Below are 18,807 nucleotides of genomic sequence, written 5' to 3' on the forward strand. Positions count from 1 at the left end.
GAGCCTGTATTAAACAGGACTTCACTAAGAGGCTGTATTAAACAGGACTTCACTAAGAGCCTGTATTAAACAGGACTTCACTAAGAGGCTGTATTAAACAGGACATCACTAATAGGCTGTGTTGTACAGGACTTCACTAAGAGGCTGTGCTGTACAGGACTTCACTAAGAGGCTGTATTAAACAGGACTTCACTAAGAGGCTGTGTTAAACAGGACTTCACTAAGAGGCTGTATAAAACAGGACTTCACTAAGATGCTGTATTAAACAGGACTTCACTAAGAGGCTGTATTAAACAGGACTTCACTAAGAGGCTGTGTTAAACAGGACTTCACTAAGAGGCTGTATAAAACAGGACTTCACTAAGAGGCTGTATTAAACAGGACTTCACTAAGAGGCTGTATTAAACAGGACTTCACTAAGAGGCTGTATAAAACAGGACTTCACTAAGAGGCTGTATAAAACAGGACTTCACTAAGATGCTGTATTAAACAGGACTTCACTAAGAGGCTGTATTGTACAGGACTTCACTAAGAGGCTGTATTATACAGGACTTCACTAAGAGGCTGTATTGTACAGGACTTCACTAAGAGGCTGCGTTAAACAGGACTTCACTAAGAGGACTTCACTAAGAGGCTGTATTAAACAGGACTTCACTAAGAGGACTTCACTAAGAGCCTGTGTTAAACAGGACTTCACTAAGAGCCTGTATTAAACAGGACTTCACTAAGAGCCTGTATTAAACAGGACTTCACTAAGAGCCTGTATTAAACAGGACTTCACTAAGAGGCTGTATTAAACAGGACTTCACTAAGAGCCTGTATTAAACAGGACTTCACTAAGAGGCTGTATTAAACAGGACATCACTAATAGGCTGTGTTGTACAGGACTTCACTAAGAGGCTGTGTTGTACAGGACTTCACTAAGAGGCTGTATTAAACAGGACTTCACTAAGAGGCTGTATAAAACAGGACTTCACTAAGAGGCTGTATAAAACAGGACTTCACTAAGAGGCTGTATTAAACAGGACCACTAAGAGGCTGTATTAAACAGGACTTCACTAAGAGGCTGTATTAAACAGGACTTCACTAAGAGGACTTCACTAAGAGCCTGTGTTAAACAGGACTTCACTAAGAGGCTGTATTAAACATGACTTCACGAAGAGACTGTATTAAACAGGACTTCACTAAGAGGCTGTATTAAACAGGACTTCACTAAGAGGCTGTATTAAACAGGACTTCACTTAGAGGCTGTATTAAACAGGACTTCACTAAGAGGCTGTATTAAACAGGACTTCACTAATAGGCTGTGTTAAACAGGACTTCACTACGTCTAGGAGATTACAGATAAATGCTGCATGTGTATTTGTATTGTTGTGTGTTTGTTTTGTTGTGTGTTTGTCTTGTTGTGTTTTTGTCTTGTTGTGTGTTTGTCTTGTTGTGTGTTTGTTTGTTTTGTTGTGTGTTTGTCTTGTTGTGTGTTTGTCTTGTTGTGTGTTTGTTTTTTGTTTGTTTGTTTTGTTGAGTGTTATCTTGTTGTGTGTTTGTTTGTTTTGTCGTGTGTTTGTCTTGTTGTGTGTTTGTCTTGTTGTGTGTTTGTTTTGTTGTGTGTTTTGTTGCGTGTTTTTCTTGTGTGTTTGTCTTGTTGTGTGTTTTGTTGTGTGTTTGTCTTGTGTGTTTGTCTTGTTGTGTGTTTGTTTTGTTGTGTATTTGTCTTGTTGTGTGTTTGTCTTGTTGTGTGTTTTGTTGTGTGTTTGTCTTATTGTGTGTTTGTTTGTTTTGTTGTGTGTTTGTCTTGTTGTGTGTTTGTTTGTTTTGTTGTGTGTTTGTCTTGTTGTGTGTTTGTCTTGTTGTGTGTTTTGTTGTGTGTTTGTCTTATTGTGTGTTTGTTTGTTTTGTTTGTTTGTCTTGTTGTGTGTTTGTTTGTTTTGTCGTGTGCTTGTCTTGTTGGGTGTATCTTTTGTTGTGTGTTTGTCTTCTCGTGTGCTTGTCTTGTTGTTTCTTTGTCTTGTTGTGTGTTTGTCTTGTTGGGTGTTTGTCTTGTTGTGTGTTTGTCTTGTGTGTTTATTTTGTTGTGTGTTTGTTTTGTTGGGTGTTTGTCTTCTTGGGTGTTTGTCTTGTTGTGTGTTTGTCTTGTTGTGTGTTTGTCTTGTTGTGTGTTTGTCTTGTTGTGTGTTTGTCTTGTCGTGTGTTTTTTTTGTTTTGTGTTTGTTTTGTTGTGTGTTTTGTTGTGTGTTTGTCTTCTTGGGTGTTTGTCTTGTTGTGTGTTTGTCATGTTGTGTGTTTGACTTGTTGTGTGTATGTGTCTTGTTGTGTGTATGTGTCTTGTTGTGTGTTTGTCTTGTTGTGTGTGTGTGTGTCTTGTTGTGTGTGTGTTTTGTTGTGTGTTTGTCTTGTTGTGTGCTTGTGTCTTGTTGTGTGTTTGTGTGTGTATCTCTTCTCTTTGTCACCAGTGTATTTTACCGAACACCTGCAAGTCACTGGAAGTTTCTACTTCTGTTCTTTCCAACAAACAGACAATTAGACACCCAGGAAATAACAACTTTTCAGTGATTCAGTGGTTTGGTGTTGTTGTTGAAAAATGCATACCATCATTAAACCTATTGAATTGGAAATCCATTCAATGAATCCCCAAGTCGATTCCTTCCCAAGCACATTCAGAGAGGATGAGAGCCTCGACGGTCACTTGAATGACCTGTCTTACCCCGCAGTAATTGTTTAACAGGTGACGTTTAGAAAACCCCAAACAGGAAGGGGGTCCGTGGACAATGGGGACAGGAGGGAAGAGGATGGAGATGATGAGGAGGGTGGTCTCCTCAAGTCCTGGTGATTAGGCTGTTTGTCTACTACTCAGCCCCATTAGGAGGCTGGCACGTCTCACTCATTAGCTGGGAGCCGGGTGCTCTTCGCCAGGCCTTGCCGGGCTGTAGCCGCTACGTACAGGGACAGAGGTGATTTAGGGAAAAATCTCTCCAATCTGCTGCATTAAACATTCGGCCGGTATGGATCCATCCAAGTATTGAAAATCAATAGTCACATGACAAGGAGAGGGTCAGAGGTCACGTGAATTAAGCAGTTTAATCACTTCTGCTACACTGTCTTCCTCCCCTCCTCTCCCCTCCTCTCTTCATCCCCCCTCCTGTCTCCCTTCACCTCTTCCTCTCTCCCTTCACCCCCTCCTCTCTCCCTTCACCTCTTCCTCTCTCCCTTCATCCCCTCCTCTCTCCCTCCACCTCCTCTCCCTCCTCTCTCCCTCCACCTCCCCTCTCCCCCCACCTCCTCTCTCCCTCCTCTCCCCCTCCTCTCTCCCTCCACCTCCTCTCCCCCTCCTCTCCCGCCTCCTCTCTCCCTCCACCTCATCCAACTCCTCTACCCCTCCTCTCTCCCTCAACCTCTCCACTTCCTCTCCATCTCCTCTCCCACCTCCTCTCTCCCTCCACCTCATCCAACTCCTCTACCCCTCCTCTTTCCCTCCTCTCTCCCTCTACCTCATCCACCTCCTCTCCACCTCCTCTCCCCCTCCTCTCCCCCTCCTCTCTCCCTCCACCTCCTTTCCCCCTCCTCTCCCACTTCCTCTCTCCCTCCACCTCACTCAACTCCTCTACCCCTCCTCTTTCCCTCCTCTCTCCCTCTACCTCATCCACCTCCTCTCCACCTCCTCCCCCCCTCCTCTCCCACCTACTCTCTTCCTCCACCTCCTCTCCCACCTCCTCTCTCCTTCCACCTCATCCACCTCCTCCTCTCCTCCTCCTCCTCTCTACCTCCCCTCCTACCCCTCCTTTCAAGATTCTGTTTAGGCTCACTTGGCCTCACCTAATCAGAAGTAGTGGTATTATGTGATTGAGGATCGGATGTTCTTTCCCGAAATTACGACATGTTGAAATACAAAGACAATTTTGTTCCATTCAAAACAACCAAAACAACCCATTAGTACACCTGTCTGTGTTTTGGTGCAGGATTAGCAGCCTATTGAGCTCAGGAGGTTTTAGAAGCCAAAAGTTGCCGTCCCCCGGGCAGAAAACTATAAAAAAATAAAAATAAAATTATATTAAACTAAGAGGGATTTATTTCCCTGTTCTTTAAATATAAATTCCCACGGGGTCATGTATGGTTGCGATTAGCTAAAACAAAAACAAACACACACACAAAAAAAAACTAATTATATGTAAATAACTTGAGTTGTTATTTTTGTTTTGTTTTTTTAAAGAGGTTGTTAGAGGTCAAATAACATTGTGAGCTCATGCTTACGCTAGGACTACAGCTTCAGGGTGAGGGGTTTCACGCCAGAGAAAACACATGTAATTACCTTAGGTGTTTTGTTACGAGTTTGCAAAACAGTATGGTTTGAAACAAAATAAAAATAAATAATGCCGGAAATTGAATGGAATCTGCTCTGTGTAGTGCGAGGAGAGCAGTCGGTGACCATAATGACTTGCTCTGACATAAATTCATTCTCAAATGAAAGGAGCCTTACAAAATAAATCCCATCCATTTATAATCCAAGATTTGTCAGGCGGAGGGGAGTCTATAATCCAAGATTGTCAGGGGGAGTTTATCAACTTGTTGAGAACAAGCATTAAGGCTTAGCTGTATAACGTCTGGTGCAGCTCAGCTTGTTGAATATCTCAGTAACACATTTATATGGCCTGAGTGGTCAACAGTCACTTGACATTGCTCAGTAAGGGAAGACTTTTAGGAAAATGGAATATTATAGATCACCTCGGTAACGTTAAACCCTGAGCGTCAGTCTATTTCCTGTTTGACTCTCTACACAGCAAACGTGGGCCCATGAAGCCGGATCTGTTCAGATGAAGATCAAGTAGGAGAGACAAAATCCCCTTTTTTTGTTTTAGAAAAGGACACATATTGGCTCTTAAGTCTTAACGCCTGGCACACGTCGCCATCTTCCCCCGACGGAACTAATCCAACCCGGGTTGAAACGCTTCTGATGTATTTATGGACCCCTGTGTCAAGACATACAGAACAACACATGAACTATAGTCTTATTGTAAGATAATGCTGAAAACAAGCGTACTGTATCTAACTGTGACCGTCAGTAGTTTGCGTGGTGTGCCTGTCGGTCTGTCCACCAACACAGAGCCAGACCCCTTGATTCTAGTATTCAACGCCAGAAACACATCGCTGTAAACTGAAATGTGTCGGTACATTTACATTTAAGTCATTTAGCAGACGCTCTTATCCAGAGCGACTTACAAATCGGTACCTTGCCTTCACCAATCAAACAGCACGTCAAAAGCAAAGAGTTCATTTCGACGTTCACCTCAGTGCTCTGCTGGGCGTCCAGTCCTTCTAGTCCTTCTTTTCCTTTTCCGCAATCTGCCACCACAGTGTATGGATCTGTGTCTGAGCCAGACAAGGGCGACCCGGGGTGGAGAGAACGCAGACTGGCCCGTCTGACTGGGGTTGCTGAGGCTGGTGCCACTGGGTCCCAGACCAGGAAGCATCCAGGAAGGCCTGGGTTGGGCTCGTTACCTGTCCAGGGCAGTCTGCCACCCTGTACCATATAACCCTGGTCTGCACCACTAACCCTGGTCTGCACCACTAACCCTGGTCTGCACCATATAACCCTGGTCTGCACCACAGAACCCTGGTCTGTACCATATAACCCTGGTCTGCACCATATAACCCTGGTCTGCACCATATAACCCTGGTCTGCACCATATAACCCTGGTCTGCACCACAGAACCCTGGTCTGTACCATATTACCCTGGTCTGCACCATATAACCCTGGTCTGCACCACTAACCCTGGTCTGCACCACATAACCCTGGTCTGCACCACTAACCCTGGTCTGCACCACATAACCCTGGTCTGCACCACTAACCCTGGTCTGCACCATATAACCCTGGTCTGCACCACTAACCCTGGTCTGCACCATATAACCCTGGTCTGTACCACTAACCCTGGTCTGCACCACATAACCCTGGTCTGCACCACAGAACCCTGGTCTGCACCACAGAACCCTGGTCTGCACCACTAACCCTGGTCTGTACCATATAACCCTGGTCTGCACCATATAACCCTGGTCTGCACCACAGAACCCTGGTCTGCACCATATAACCCTGGTCTGTACCATATAACCCTGGTCTGCACCATATAACCCTGGTCTGCACCATATAACCCTGGTCTGTACCATATAACCCTGGTCTATACCATATAACCCTGGTCTATACCATATAACCCTGGTCTGCACCACTAACCCTGGTCTGCACCATATAACCCTGGTCTGCACCATATAACCCTGGTCTGTACCACAGAACCCTGGTCTGCACCATATAACCCTGGTCTGCACCATATAACCCTGGTCTGTACCATATAACCCTGGTCTATACCATATAACCCTGGTCTGCACCATATAACCCTGGTCTATACCATATAACCCTGGTCTATACCATATAACCCTGGTCTGTACCATATAACCCTGGTCTATACCATATAACCCTGGTCTATACCATATAACCCTGGTCTGCACCATATAACCCTGGTCTATACCATATAACCCTGGTCTATACCATATAACCCTGGTCTGCACCATATAACCCTGGTCTATACCATATAACCCTGGTCTATACCATATAACCCTGGTCTGCACCATATAACCCTGGTCTGCACCACAGAACTCTGGTCTGCACCACAGAACCCTGGTCTATACCATATAACCCTGGTCTGCACCATATAACCCTGGTCTATACCATATAACCCTGGTCTGCACCATATAACCCTGGTCTGCACCATATAACCCTGGTCTATACCATATAACCCTGGTCTGCACCATATAACCCTGGTCTGCACCATATAACCCTGGTCTGCACCATATAACCCTGGTCTGCACCATATAACCCTGGTCTGCACCATATAACCCTGGTCTGTACCATATAACCCTGGTCTGTACCATATAACTCTGGTCTGTACCATATAACCCTGGTCTGCACCACAGAACCCTGGTCTGTACCATATAACCCTGGTCTATACCATATAACCCTGGTCTGCACCACTAACCCTGGTCTGCACCATATAACCCTGGTCTGCACCATATAACCCTGGTCTATACCATATAACCCTGGTCTGCACCATATAACCCTGGTCTGCACCATATAACCCTGGTCTGCACCATATAACCCTGGTCTGCACCATATAACCCTGGTCTGCACCATATAACCCTGGTCTGGACCATATAACCCTGGTCTGCACCACTAACCCTGGTCTGCACCATATAACCCTGGTCTGTACCATATAAACCTGGTCTGTACCATATAACCCTGGTCTGTACCATATAACCCTGGTCTGCACCATATAACCCTGGTCTGCACCATATAACCCTGGTCTGCACCATATAACCCTGGTCTATACCATATAACCCTGGTCTGCACCATATAACCCTGGTCTGCACCATTAACCCTGGTCTGCACCATATAACCCTGGTCTGCACCATATAACCCTGGTCTGCACCATATAACCCTGGTCTATACCATATAACCCTGGTCTGCACCATATAACCCTGGTCTGCACCATTAACCCTGGTCTGCACAATATAACCCTGGTCTGCACCATATAACCCTGGTCTGCTCCATATAACCCTGGTCTGCACCATATAACCCTGGTCTGCACCATTAACCCTGGTCTGCACAATATAACCCTGGTCTGCACAATATAACCCTGGTCTGTACCATATAACCCTGGTCTGCACCATATAATCCTGGTCTGCACCATTAACCCTGGTCTGCACCATATAACCCTGGTCTGCACCATATAACCCTGGTCTGCACCATATAACCCTGGTCTGCACCATTAACCCTGGTCTGTACCATATAACCCTGGTCTGTACCATATAACCCTGGTCTATACCATATAACTCTGGTCTGCACCATATAACCCTGGACTGCACCACAGAACCCAACTCCATGTACCCCAGTACCTCATAACCCAGTACCTCATAACCCAGTACCACATAACCCAGTACCTGATAACCCAGTACCTCATAACCCCGTACCTCATAACCCAGTACCTGATAACCCAGTACCTCATAACCCAGTACCTGATAACCCAGTACCTCATAACCCAGTACCACATAACCCAGTACCTCATAACCCAGTACCTTATAACCCAGTACCTCATAACCCAGTACTTCATAACCCAGTACCTGATAACCCAGTACCACATAACCCAGTACCATATAACCCAGTACTTGATAACCCAGTACCTCATAACCCAGTACTTCATAACCCAGTACCTGATAACCCAGTACCACATAACCCAGTACCATATAACCCAGTACTTGATAACCCAGTACCTCATAACCCAGTACCACATAACCCAGTACCACATAACCCAATACCTCATAACCCAGTACCTCATAACCCAGTACCACATAATTCAGTACCTCATAACCCAGTACCTGATAACCCAGTACCACATAACCCAGTACCATATGACCCAGTACCTGATAACCCAGTACCACATAACCCAGTACCTCATAACCCAGTACCTCATAACCCAGTACCTTTTAACCCAGTACCTCATAACCCAGTACCTGATAACCCAGTACCACATAACCCAGTACCTCATAACCCAGTACCTCATAACCCAGTACCTCATAACCCAGTACCTCATAACCCAGTACCTCATAACCCAGTACCTTATAACCCAGTACCTCATAACCCAGTACCTCATAACCCAGTACCACATAACCCAGTACCTGATAACCCAGTACCACATAACCCAATACCTCATAACCCAGTACCTCATAACCCAGTACCTCATAACCCAGTACCTTATAACCCAGTACCTCATAACCCAGTACCTCATAACCCAGTACCTCATAACCCAGTACCTCATAATTCAGTACCTGATAACCCAGTACCTCATAACCCAGTACCTCATAACCCAGTACCTCATAACCAAGTACCTCATAACCCAGTACCTCATAATTCAGTACCTGATAACCCAGTACCTCCTAACCAAGTACCTCATAACCCAGTACCTCATAATTCAGTACCTTATAACCCAGTACCTCATAACCCAGTACCTGATAACCCAGTACCTCATAACCCAGAACCTCATAACCCAGTACCTCATAACCCAATACCTCATAACCCAGTACCTGATAACCCAGTACCACATAACCCAGTACCTGATAACCCAGTACCACATAACCCAATACCTCATAACCCAGTACCTCATAACCCAGTACCACATAATTCAGTACCTCATAACCCAGTACCTGATAACCCAGTACCACATAACCCAGTACCATATGACCCAGTACCTGATAACCCAGTACCACATAACCCAGTACCTCATAACCCAGTACCTCATAACCCAGTACCTTTTAACCCAGTACCTCATAACCCAGTACCTGATAACCCAGTACCACATAACCCAGTACCACATAACCCAGTACCTCATAACCCAGTACCTCATAACCCAGTACCTCATAACCCAGTACCTCATAACCCAGTACCTTATAACCCAGTACCTCATAACCCAGTACCTCATAACCCAGTACCTCATAACCCAGTACCTCATAATTCAGTACCTTATAACCCACTACCTCATAACCCAGTACCTCATAACCCAGTACCTCATAACCCAGTACCTCATAACCAAGTACCTCATAACCCAGTACCTCATAATTCAGTACCTGATAACCCAGTACCTCATAGCCAAGTACCTCATAACCCAGTACCTCATAATTCAGTACCTTATAACCCAGTACCTCATAACCCAGTACCTCATAACCCAGTACCTGATAACCCAGTACCTCATAACCCAGTACCTCATAACCCAGTACCTGATAACCCAGTACCACATAACCCAGTACCATATAACCCAGTACCTGATAACCCAGTACCACATAACCCAATACCTCATAACCCAGTACCTCATAACCCAGTACCACATAATTAGGTAGCTCATAACCCATTACCTGATAACCCATTACCACATAACCCAGTACCATATGACCCAGTACCTGATAACCCAGTACCACATAACCCAGTACCTCGTAACCCAGTACCTCATAACTCAGTACCTGATAACCCAGTACCTCATAACCCATTACCTCATAACCCAGTACCTCATAACCCAGTACCTCATAACCCAGTACCTGATAACCCAGTACCACATAACCCAGTACCACATAACCCAGTACCTCATAACCCAGTACCTCATAACCCAGTATCTGATAACCCAGTACCTCATAACCAATACCTCATAACCCAGTACCTCATAACCCAGTACCTCATAACCCAGTACCTCATAACTCATTACCTCATAACCCCCCACACTAATCCACAGGCATTGACCCACAGGCTGCTTCTCTGCATCTCTGCATATCGTCAAGCTTCTCAAAGTGCTGTTTACTCTGAAAATAAATGCTTTTCAGAGAAGCAAAAACATTCAAACATAATAACCCTCATGAAAATACAAGCAATGGTTAACTGCAACATTTTGAGTGTTGTTGATTGCAATCATTCCTCTGTGTAAATATGGCACTTTGTTAACATTGCACTTATCCTACTGTAGATACACAGTGATGGTTGTACAGATGGCTATATATTACTCAGTTATACTGTAGTTACACAGTGATGGTTGTACAGATGGCTACATTACTCATTAAAACTGTAGTTACACAGTGGATACACTGTGACCACAGTAGATACAGTAGATACACAGTGAGCCCCCCTATAAATGCCCCACCTCTACATACCACACCTCTAAATACCCCACATACCCCACTTCTAAATACCCCACCTCTAAATACCCCACCTCTAAATACCTGACCTCTAAATACCCTCTCTAAATACCCCACCTCTACATACCCCACCTCTAAATACCCCACCTCTAAATACCCCACCTCTACATACCCCACCTCTCAATATCCTCTCTAAATACCCCACCTCTACATACCCCACCTCTAAATAACCCACCTCTAAATACCCCACCCCTAAATACCCTCTCTAAATACCCCATCCCCAACATACCCCACCTCTAAATACCCCACGTCTACATACCCCACCTCTAAATATCCCACCTCTAAATACCCCACCTCTAAATACCCCACCTCTACATACCCCACCTCTAAATACCCCACCTCTAAATACCCCACCTCTAAATACCCCACCTCTACATACCCCACCTCTCAATATCCTCTCTAAATACCCTCTCTAAATACCCCACCTCTACATAACAAACCTCTAAATAACCCACCTCTAAATACCCCACCCCTAAATACCCTCTAAATACCCCATCCCCAACATACCCCACCTCTAAATACCCCACGTCTACATACCCCACCTCTACATATCCCACCTCTAAATACCCCACCTCTAAATACCCCACCTCTAAATACCTGACCTCTAAATACCCTCTCTAAATACCCCACCTCTACATACCCCACCTCTAAATACCCCACCTCTAAATACCCCACCTCTAAATACCCCACCTCTACATACCCCACCTCTCAATATCCTCTCAAATACCCTCTCTAAATACCCCACCTCTACATACCCCACCTCTAAATAACCCACCTCTAAATACCCCACCCCTAAATACCCTCTCTAAATACCCCATCCCCAACATACCCCACCTCTAAATACCCCACGTCTACATACCCCACCTCTAAATATCCCACCTCTAAATACCCCACCTCTAAATACCCCACCTCTACATACCCCCCTCTAAATACCCCACGTCTACATACCCCACCTCTAAATACCCTCTCTAAATACCCCACCTCTACATACCCCACCTCTAAATAACCCACCTCTAAATACCCCACCCCTAAATACCCTCTCTAAATACCCCATCCCCAACATACCCCACCTCTAAATACCCCACGTCTACATACCCCACCTCTAAATACCCCACCTCTAAATACCCCACCTCTAAATACCCCACCTCTACATACCCCCCCTCTAAATACCCCAACTCTACATGCCCCACCTCTAAATACCCCACCTCTAAATACCCCACCTCTAAATACCCTACCTCTACATACCCCACCTCTAAATACCCTCTCTAAATACCCCACCTCTAAATACCCCACCTCTAAATACGCTCTCTAAATACCCTCTCTAAATACCCCACCTCTACATACCCCACCTCTAAATACCCCACCTCTAAATACGCTCTCTAAATACCCTACCTCTACATACCCCACCTCTACATACCCCATCTCTAAATACCCCACCTCTAAATACCCCACCTCTACATACCCCACCTCTAAATACCCCACCTCTAAATACCCTACCTCTACATACCCTACCTCTACATACCCCACCTCTACATACCCCATCTCTAAATACCCCACCTCTAAATACCCCACCTCTACATACCCCACCTCTAAATACCCCACCTCTAAATACCCCACCTCTAAATACCCCACCTCTACATACCCCACCACTAATTTCCACATTGTACATGATTTGTTTACCTTCTGACTGTGAAGCCTGATCCAGAACTTGACTATTCTATCAGGTCACGGTGAAATCAATGAACAAGGTCTGGGAACTAAACAAAGACAGAGCGTATTTAAAAAGGTACGCGACGTGAGACCGTGAATATGCAGCGCTGCATAAACAGAAGTGTTTTCTCAAATGTCTAACACATTTAGCAGAGCATGGCCATGATGAGCCAATCAAACCAGGGATTGATGGAACTGCGTGGTGTGAGAAACACCCAGCCGTCTTGCCAATCACTCCAACAGCCAACAAGAGCAAAAAGTGGGAGGGGCTGACACCCTGAGCTCCATCTTCTGTTCCAGCTTTGCTCCTCTCTCAAATCCTAATATTACCCTTCTCCAAACAATCTTGATTTGAATTGTGATTGATGTAATGCCTCCACAACACACCCACACATGTTCTCACACGTACAGCTATGTACTGTACACACAAGGCACGAGTGGTGTAATTAGCACACGTTGTGTGTTTTCTGTTATATTTTATGGGGTTAGGTTTATTTGATTTTTTTTTTAATTGCCAAGACAAGACCCAATCATCAGGCTGAAGTGTCACAATATTGTTTTGTTTCTTGCGTATTTTATATATTTGTTTTGGGCGCTGGGAGGACTGCAAAAAGTGTGAAACTATTTAACGGCACGTGTACACTAACACATAGAAGACACCATAACACTGTAAACACCATCAACACAACGACAATACTGTGGTGCTACTGAACGCCGAGCAGACTGCAGGAAGGCAGGACGAACCCAACGATCAGAATGCGAATCTCAGGGAGATTTCTAAGGGATTTGGAGGAGAGAGAGAGAGAGAGAGAAGGACTCAATCCCTCAGCAAGGGATCTTAAGCTCTTTAAAAGCACAGTCAGCAGTCAGTATTTTACAATTAATAATTCATGTCTTTGTATGGGGGAGAGGAACGTCGGCTCGAACTTACAAAAGAAACATCTCAGATGAAGGAAAAACATTTTTTTTTTGAAGAAATTCATGGCTTGTGGATTTTGCTGAAATTCTCAGGGTACATAACGACATCTATAATCAGAAATATATGATCCATTACAGGACATGACTTGGTATATTTTATTCAGAGGGAAACTAGAATTCATTCAGGTTACTGGAGGTAGTGTGGTGTAAGGAAAGCATGTGGCCCTCTTCTAAATATACACGGGACAGTGGAAGCATCACGTCAACATGGCTGCTGTTTTTCCTCCCACTCCACTACACAACAAGAGGTTCAGGAAAGAGGCTATTAGAACCTCTTCTAAATATACACGGGACAGTGGAAGCATCATGTCAACATGGCTGCTGTGTTTCCCTCCAAATCCACTACACAACAAGAGGTTCAGGAAAGAGGCTATTAGAACCTCTTCTAAATATACACGGGACAGTGGAAGCATCACGTCAACATGGCTGCTGTGTTTCCCTCCAAATCCACTACACAACAAGAGGTTCAGGAAAGAGGCTATTAGAACCTCTTCTAAATATACACGGGACAGTGGAAGCATCACGTCAACATGGCTGCTGTGTTTCCCTCCAAATCCACTACACAACAAGAGGTTCAGGAAAGAGGCTATTAGAACCTCTTCTAAATATACACAGGACAGTGGAAGCATCACGTCAACATGGCTGCTGTGTTTCCCTCCAAATCCACTACACAACAAGAGGTTCAGGAAAGAGGCTATTAGAACCTCTTCTAAATATACACGGGACAGTGGAAGCATCACGTCAACATGGCTGCTGTTTTTCCTCCCACTCCACTACACAACAAGAGGTTCAGGAGAGATGCTATTAGAACCTCTTCTAAATATACACGGGACAGTGGAAGCATCACGTCAACATGGCTGCTGTTTTTCCTACCACTTCACTACACAACAAGAGGTTCAGGAAAGAGGCTATTAGAACCTCTTCTAAATATACATGGGACAGTGGAAGCATCACGTCAACATGGCTGCTGTTTTTCCCTCCCACTCCACTACACAACAAGAGGTTCAGGAGAGATTCTATTAGAACCTCTTCTAAATATACACGGGACAGTGGAAGCATCACGTCAACATGGCTGCTGTTTTTCCTCCCACTCCACTACAAACACACCGTACAGGAAGATTAAACACTCATTTGACCCACAAACATTTTTTAAAGGAACTGAAGCCTTCTCAGCCAGCTCAGTATTCGTGCTCCGATCTCCCCTTTTCAAACAGAGAGAGAGAGAGAGATAGACAGAGAGAAAGAGAGAAACAGAGAGAGACAGAGTGAGAGAGAGCAAGAGAGAGAGATAGAGAGAGAGAGAGAGACAGAGAGAGAGAGAGACAGAGAGAGAGAGAGAGAGAGAGAGAGAGAGAGAGAGGGAGACAGAGAGAGAGAGACACAGAGAGAGACAGAGACAGAGACAGAGACAGAGACAGAGACAGAGAAGAAGAGTATAGAAAAAGCTGTTTTTTTCCCCTGGTCAAGGGCATCCATTTCATTATAAGAGGTAGTCCCGCCAAAACAAATATTATTTTTGTATCTTTCATTATCTTTCTCTCTGGAAATGGTCTAAAACAGCATGTGTTGGTATTAGATGCGGCAGGGCCAGCTGTCGTGCCTGGCTGCACAGTGACTCAGTGTCAGCAGTTCAAAGCCGAGCACCGACTGAAGGGAAGGAAATCTGATAGGTCAGTAGAGCTCCACTCCAGAGCCTAAAGGACACGGCTATCTTTGTAAATCATATTATTCCATCGCGTTATTTTTCTTCTTCTTCTTCTTCTTTTTTCTTCTTCTTCTTCTTTTCACTATTTTGTAGCAGTGCCCTGTCTGTATCTGCTGCCTGCAGCACAGCGGTAGAGTTAGAGAGACAGTAGAGATGGTCTCGGTGTGTGTGGGAGGGGGGGGGGGGGGAAAGGAGGAGGAGGGCGGTGGGGAGGGGGGAAAGGGGGGCAGAGGAGACCCACATGAGGTGAGCATCAAACACATCTATCTAGAACAGTTACGGAGGTGAACGGTCCACGCTACACGTCTACACTTACAGTGACAACAGCAGCAGAAAGAGGAGATATTTTACCTTGTGTCCTTTAACCATTTGTTAAAACACTGTATATATATAATATGACATTTGTAATGTCTTTATTGTTTTTAAACTTCTGTATGTCTAATGATTACTGTTCATTTTTATTGTTTATTTCACTTCATATATTCACCTTATATATTATCTACCTCACTTGCTTTGGCAATGTTTACACATGTTTCCCATGCCAATAAAGCCCTTGAATTGAATTGAAAAATTGATATTATTGCTATAACAACGGTCAACATAATGAATCTTTATCTTCTAATATACCAAAGACAATACAATCCTGGTAGAAGAACAATGGGAGGTGGAGTCAGACATAGGTTGCATCCAAAATAGCATTATATACCCTATGTAGTATACTACATAGTACACTACTTTTGACCAGGCTCGGGTAAAAAAAAGAAAAAGAAAGTTTAAAAAAAGTAGTGCACTATATAGTGAGTAGGGAGCTATTTGGGACGAAGGCATCGTCTCTGAGAAGAGGACAGAGTAATGAAATCTTCAGTAGCAGTGCACACACATTTGACAGGTTGAGAGGGTTAATGAACACTGTATTGAATCCTGGGCAAGACAGTCACACTTCTTAAAGGCTCCCTATTACTGGTGCCTACGAGCAAAAGGGGACTTTATCTGTGTCCAGCGTGATTTATGAAGTCAGTCTCAATATCACTGAGTTTAACGACATAATGTAGGGGAGCAAATTGCTCAATTTGAGGCAAAACATGCGACGGCGATTCCCATCTTTTCTCCGCCTCCCTCTCTTTCCCCGAAAGAAGAAAAAAAAAAACACTACAGGAAGGAGAAATATAACCATTATTTTTCATATTGATTCAGGGCGAATTTAAGGTTGACGTCTTGTCACAGGCCTTCCTTTAATGATGCACGGGGTGACTTTAATGTCGAAGGATCCGGTCAGAAGGAAAATCAGTCATTAGTCCCTACGAGAGGGCCCTTTACTCCGTCTCTCTGATTCACTCCTTGATCATGTGGAGCCCACCAATCATACACTGTTTAATGCAATTACATCACAGAGACCCATTTCAAAGAGCATCTCACCTCACCTCACCTCACCTCCCCCCAAACCCCTCCTTCCAGTCGACCCCTCTCCCAAAATGAGGAGACACATAGAAGGCCAGGACCCAGTGAAGTCATCCAGATAACAAGTGGAGGAAGGGAATGAGGATTTCAGAGCTGCTTGGCTAGCAGGGCACCGCTCTCTCTGTGGTGATGTGAATTCACCTCTAGAAGAGGGACTCAATGTACTCTCTTCTCTCTCTCTCTCTCTCTGTCTCTCTCTCTCTCTGTGTCTCTCTCTCTCTCTCTGTCTCTCTCTATCTCTGTGGTGATGTGAATTAATCTCATTCCCTCTCTCTCTCTCTCTCTCTCTCTCTCTCTCTCTCTCTCACTCTCTCTCTCTCTCTTTTAAATAGCTCCCCTTGAGGATCTATTGTCTCAGGACCTTTGATTAGTGGAGGCTCCAGCCCGCTGTCCTGGCATCATTAGCAATCTCACAAACCAGTGTTAGAGGAGAGGTCATTCTTCATCTACCCATCCACCTGTCTCTCTCTCTCTCTCTCTCTCTCTCTCTCTCTCTCTCTCTCTCTCTCTCCGCCTGCCTAAACCGACCCCATCACATCCAGGCTGTAGCTGTATATATACATACCAACCAACTTCATATTCAGCCCATATGGGGAAAGGGAGAGGCTGCCTGTCTTCCAGCTCCACACGGGTAGGGAGCATGTGTCCAATGACATCATTAGATTTTTTTTATATATATATATATATATTTTTTACCTTTACTTAACCAGATAGGCCAGTTGAGAACAGGTTGTCATTTTTCAACTGCGACCTGGGCCCACTCTGTCTCCACCAGCCAATCAGATAGCTGTATTACATACACACGCTCTAACATATTAGAGTGCATACAACACAATTACTGTGATGCTTTGGCATTGAACAACGTTTTGACAATTGTTTACTTGAGTTCAATATGTATCATCCAGTGTGTCAAGGAGGTGCTACTAAACGGCACTGCCCTCTGTTGGAAAAACAGACTGGGTTTACAGTACATGGACAGGAAGTACTACTGAGGAGGATCTGGGTTTAATATGAAACAGAGTAGATCAGAGGAGGATCTGGGTTTAATATTGAACAGGGTAGATCAGAGGAGGATCTGGGTTTAATATTAAACAGAGTAGATCAGAGGAGCATCTGGGTTTAATATTAAACAGGGAAGATCAGAGGAGGATCTGGGTTTAATATTAAACAGGGTATGAGTAGATCAGAGGAGGATCTGGATTTAATATAAAACAGAGTCGATCAGAGGAGGATCTGGGTTTAATATTAAACAGAGTGGATCAGAGGAGGATCTGGGTTTAATATGAAACAGGGTATGAGTAGATCAGAGGAGCATCTGGGTTTAATATGAAACAGAGTAGATCAGAGGAGCATCTGGGTTTAATATTAAACAGAGTAGATCAGAGGAGGATCTGGGTTTAATATTTAACAGAGTAGATCAGAGGAGGATCTGGGTTTTATATTAAACAGAGTAGATCAGAGGAGCATCTGGGTTTAATATTAAACAGAGTAGATCAGAGGAGCATCTGGGTTTAATATGAAACAGAGTAGATCAGAGGAGCATCTGGGTTTAATATTAAACAGAGTAGATCAGAGGAGGATCTGGGTTTAATATTTAACAGAGTAGATCAGAGGAGGATCTGGGTTTAATATTAAAGAGAGTAGATCAGAGGAGGATCTGGGTTTAATATTAAACAGAGTAGATCAGAGGAGGATCTGGGTTTAATATTAAACAGGGTATGAGTAGATCAGAGGAGCATCTGGGTTTAATATGAAACAGAGTAGATCAGAGGAGGATCTGGGTTTTAATATTAAAGAGAGTGGATCAGAGGAGGATCTGGGTTTTATATTAAACAGAGTAGATCAGAGGAGGATCTAGGTTTAATATTAAACAGAGTAGATCAGAGGAGCATCTGGGTTTAATATTAAACAGAGTAGACCAGAGGAGGATCTAGGTTTAATATTAAACAGAGTAGATCAGAGGAGCATCTGGGTTTAATATGAAACAGAGTAGATCAGAGGAGGATCTGGGTTTAATATGAAACAGAGTAGATCAGAGGAGGATCTGGGTTTAATATTGAACAGAGTAGATCAGAGGAGGATCTGGGTTTAATATTGAACAGAGTAGATCAGAGGAGGATCTGGTTTTAATATTAAACAGGGTATGAGTAGATCAGAGGAGGATCTGGGTTTAATATTGAACAGAG

General features: G+C 44.3%; 1 protein-coding gene across 1 annotated transcript; it reads left to right on the forward strand.

Annotated features, from left to right (window-relative positions):
• Positions 1-8,445: 8,445 nt before the first annotated feature.
• On the forward strand, positions 8,446-9,927 carry LOC135535701 (dynein heavy chain-like). Its single transcript, XM_064962135.1, has one exon. It carries the CDS (start codon positions 8,446-8,448, stop codon positions 9,925-9,927), a length of 1,482 nt encoding a protein of 493 aa, XP_064818207.1.
• The last annotated feature ends 8,880 nt before the right edge of the window (positions 9,928-18,807 follow it).

Source organism: Oncorhynchus masou, unplaced genomic scaffold (assembly GCF_036934945.1).
Source record: "Oncorhynchus masou masou isolate Uvic2021 unplaced genomic scaffold, UVic_Omas_1.1 unplaced_scaffold_502, whole genome shotgun sequence".
NCBI classification, from domain to species: domain Eukaryota; kingdom Metazoa; phylum Chordata; class Actinopteri; order Salmoniformes; family Salmonidae; genus Oncorhynchus; species Oncorhynchus masou.

Coding starts and splice junctions, on each gene's coding strand:
- LOC135535701 (XM_064962135.1), top strand. CDS start 8,446: ATGACCCAGTACCTGATAACCCAGTACCACATAACCCAGTACCTCATA.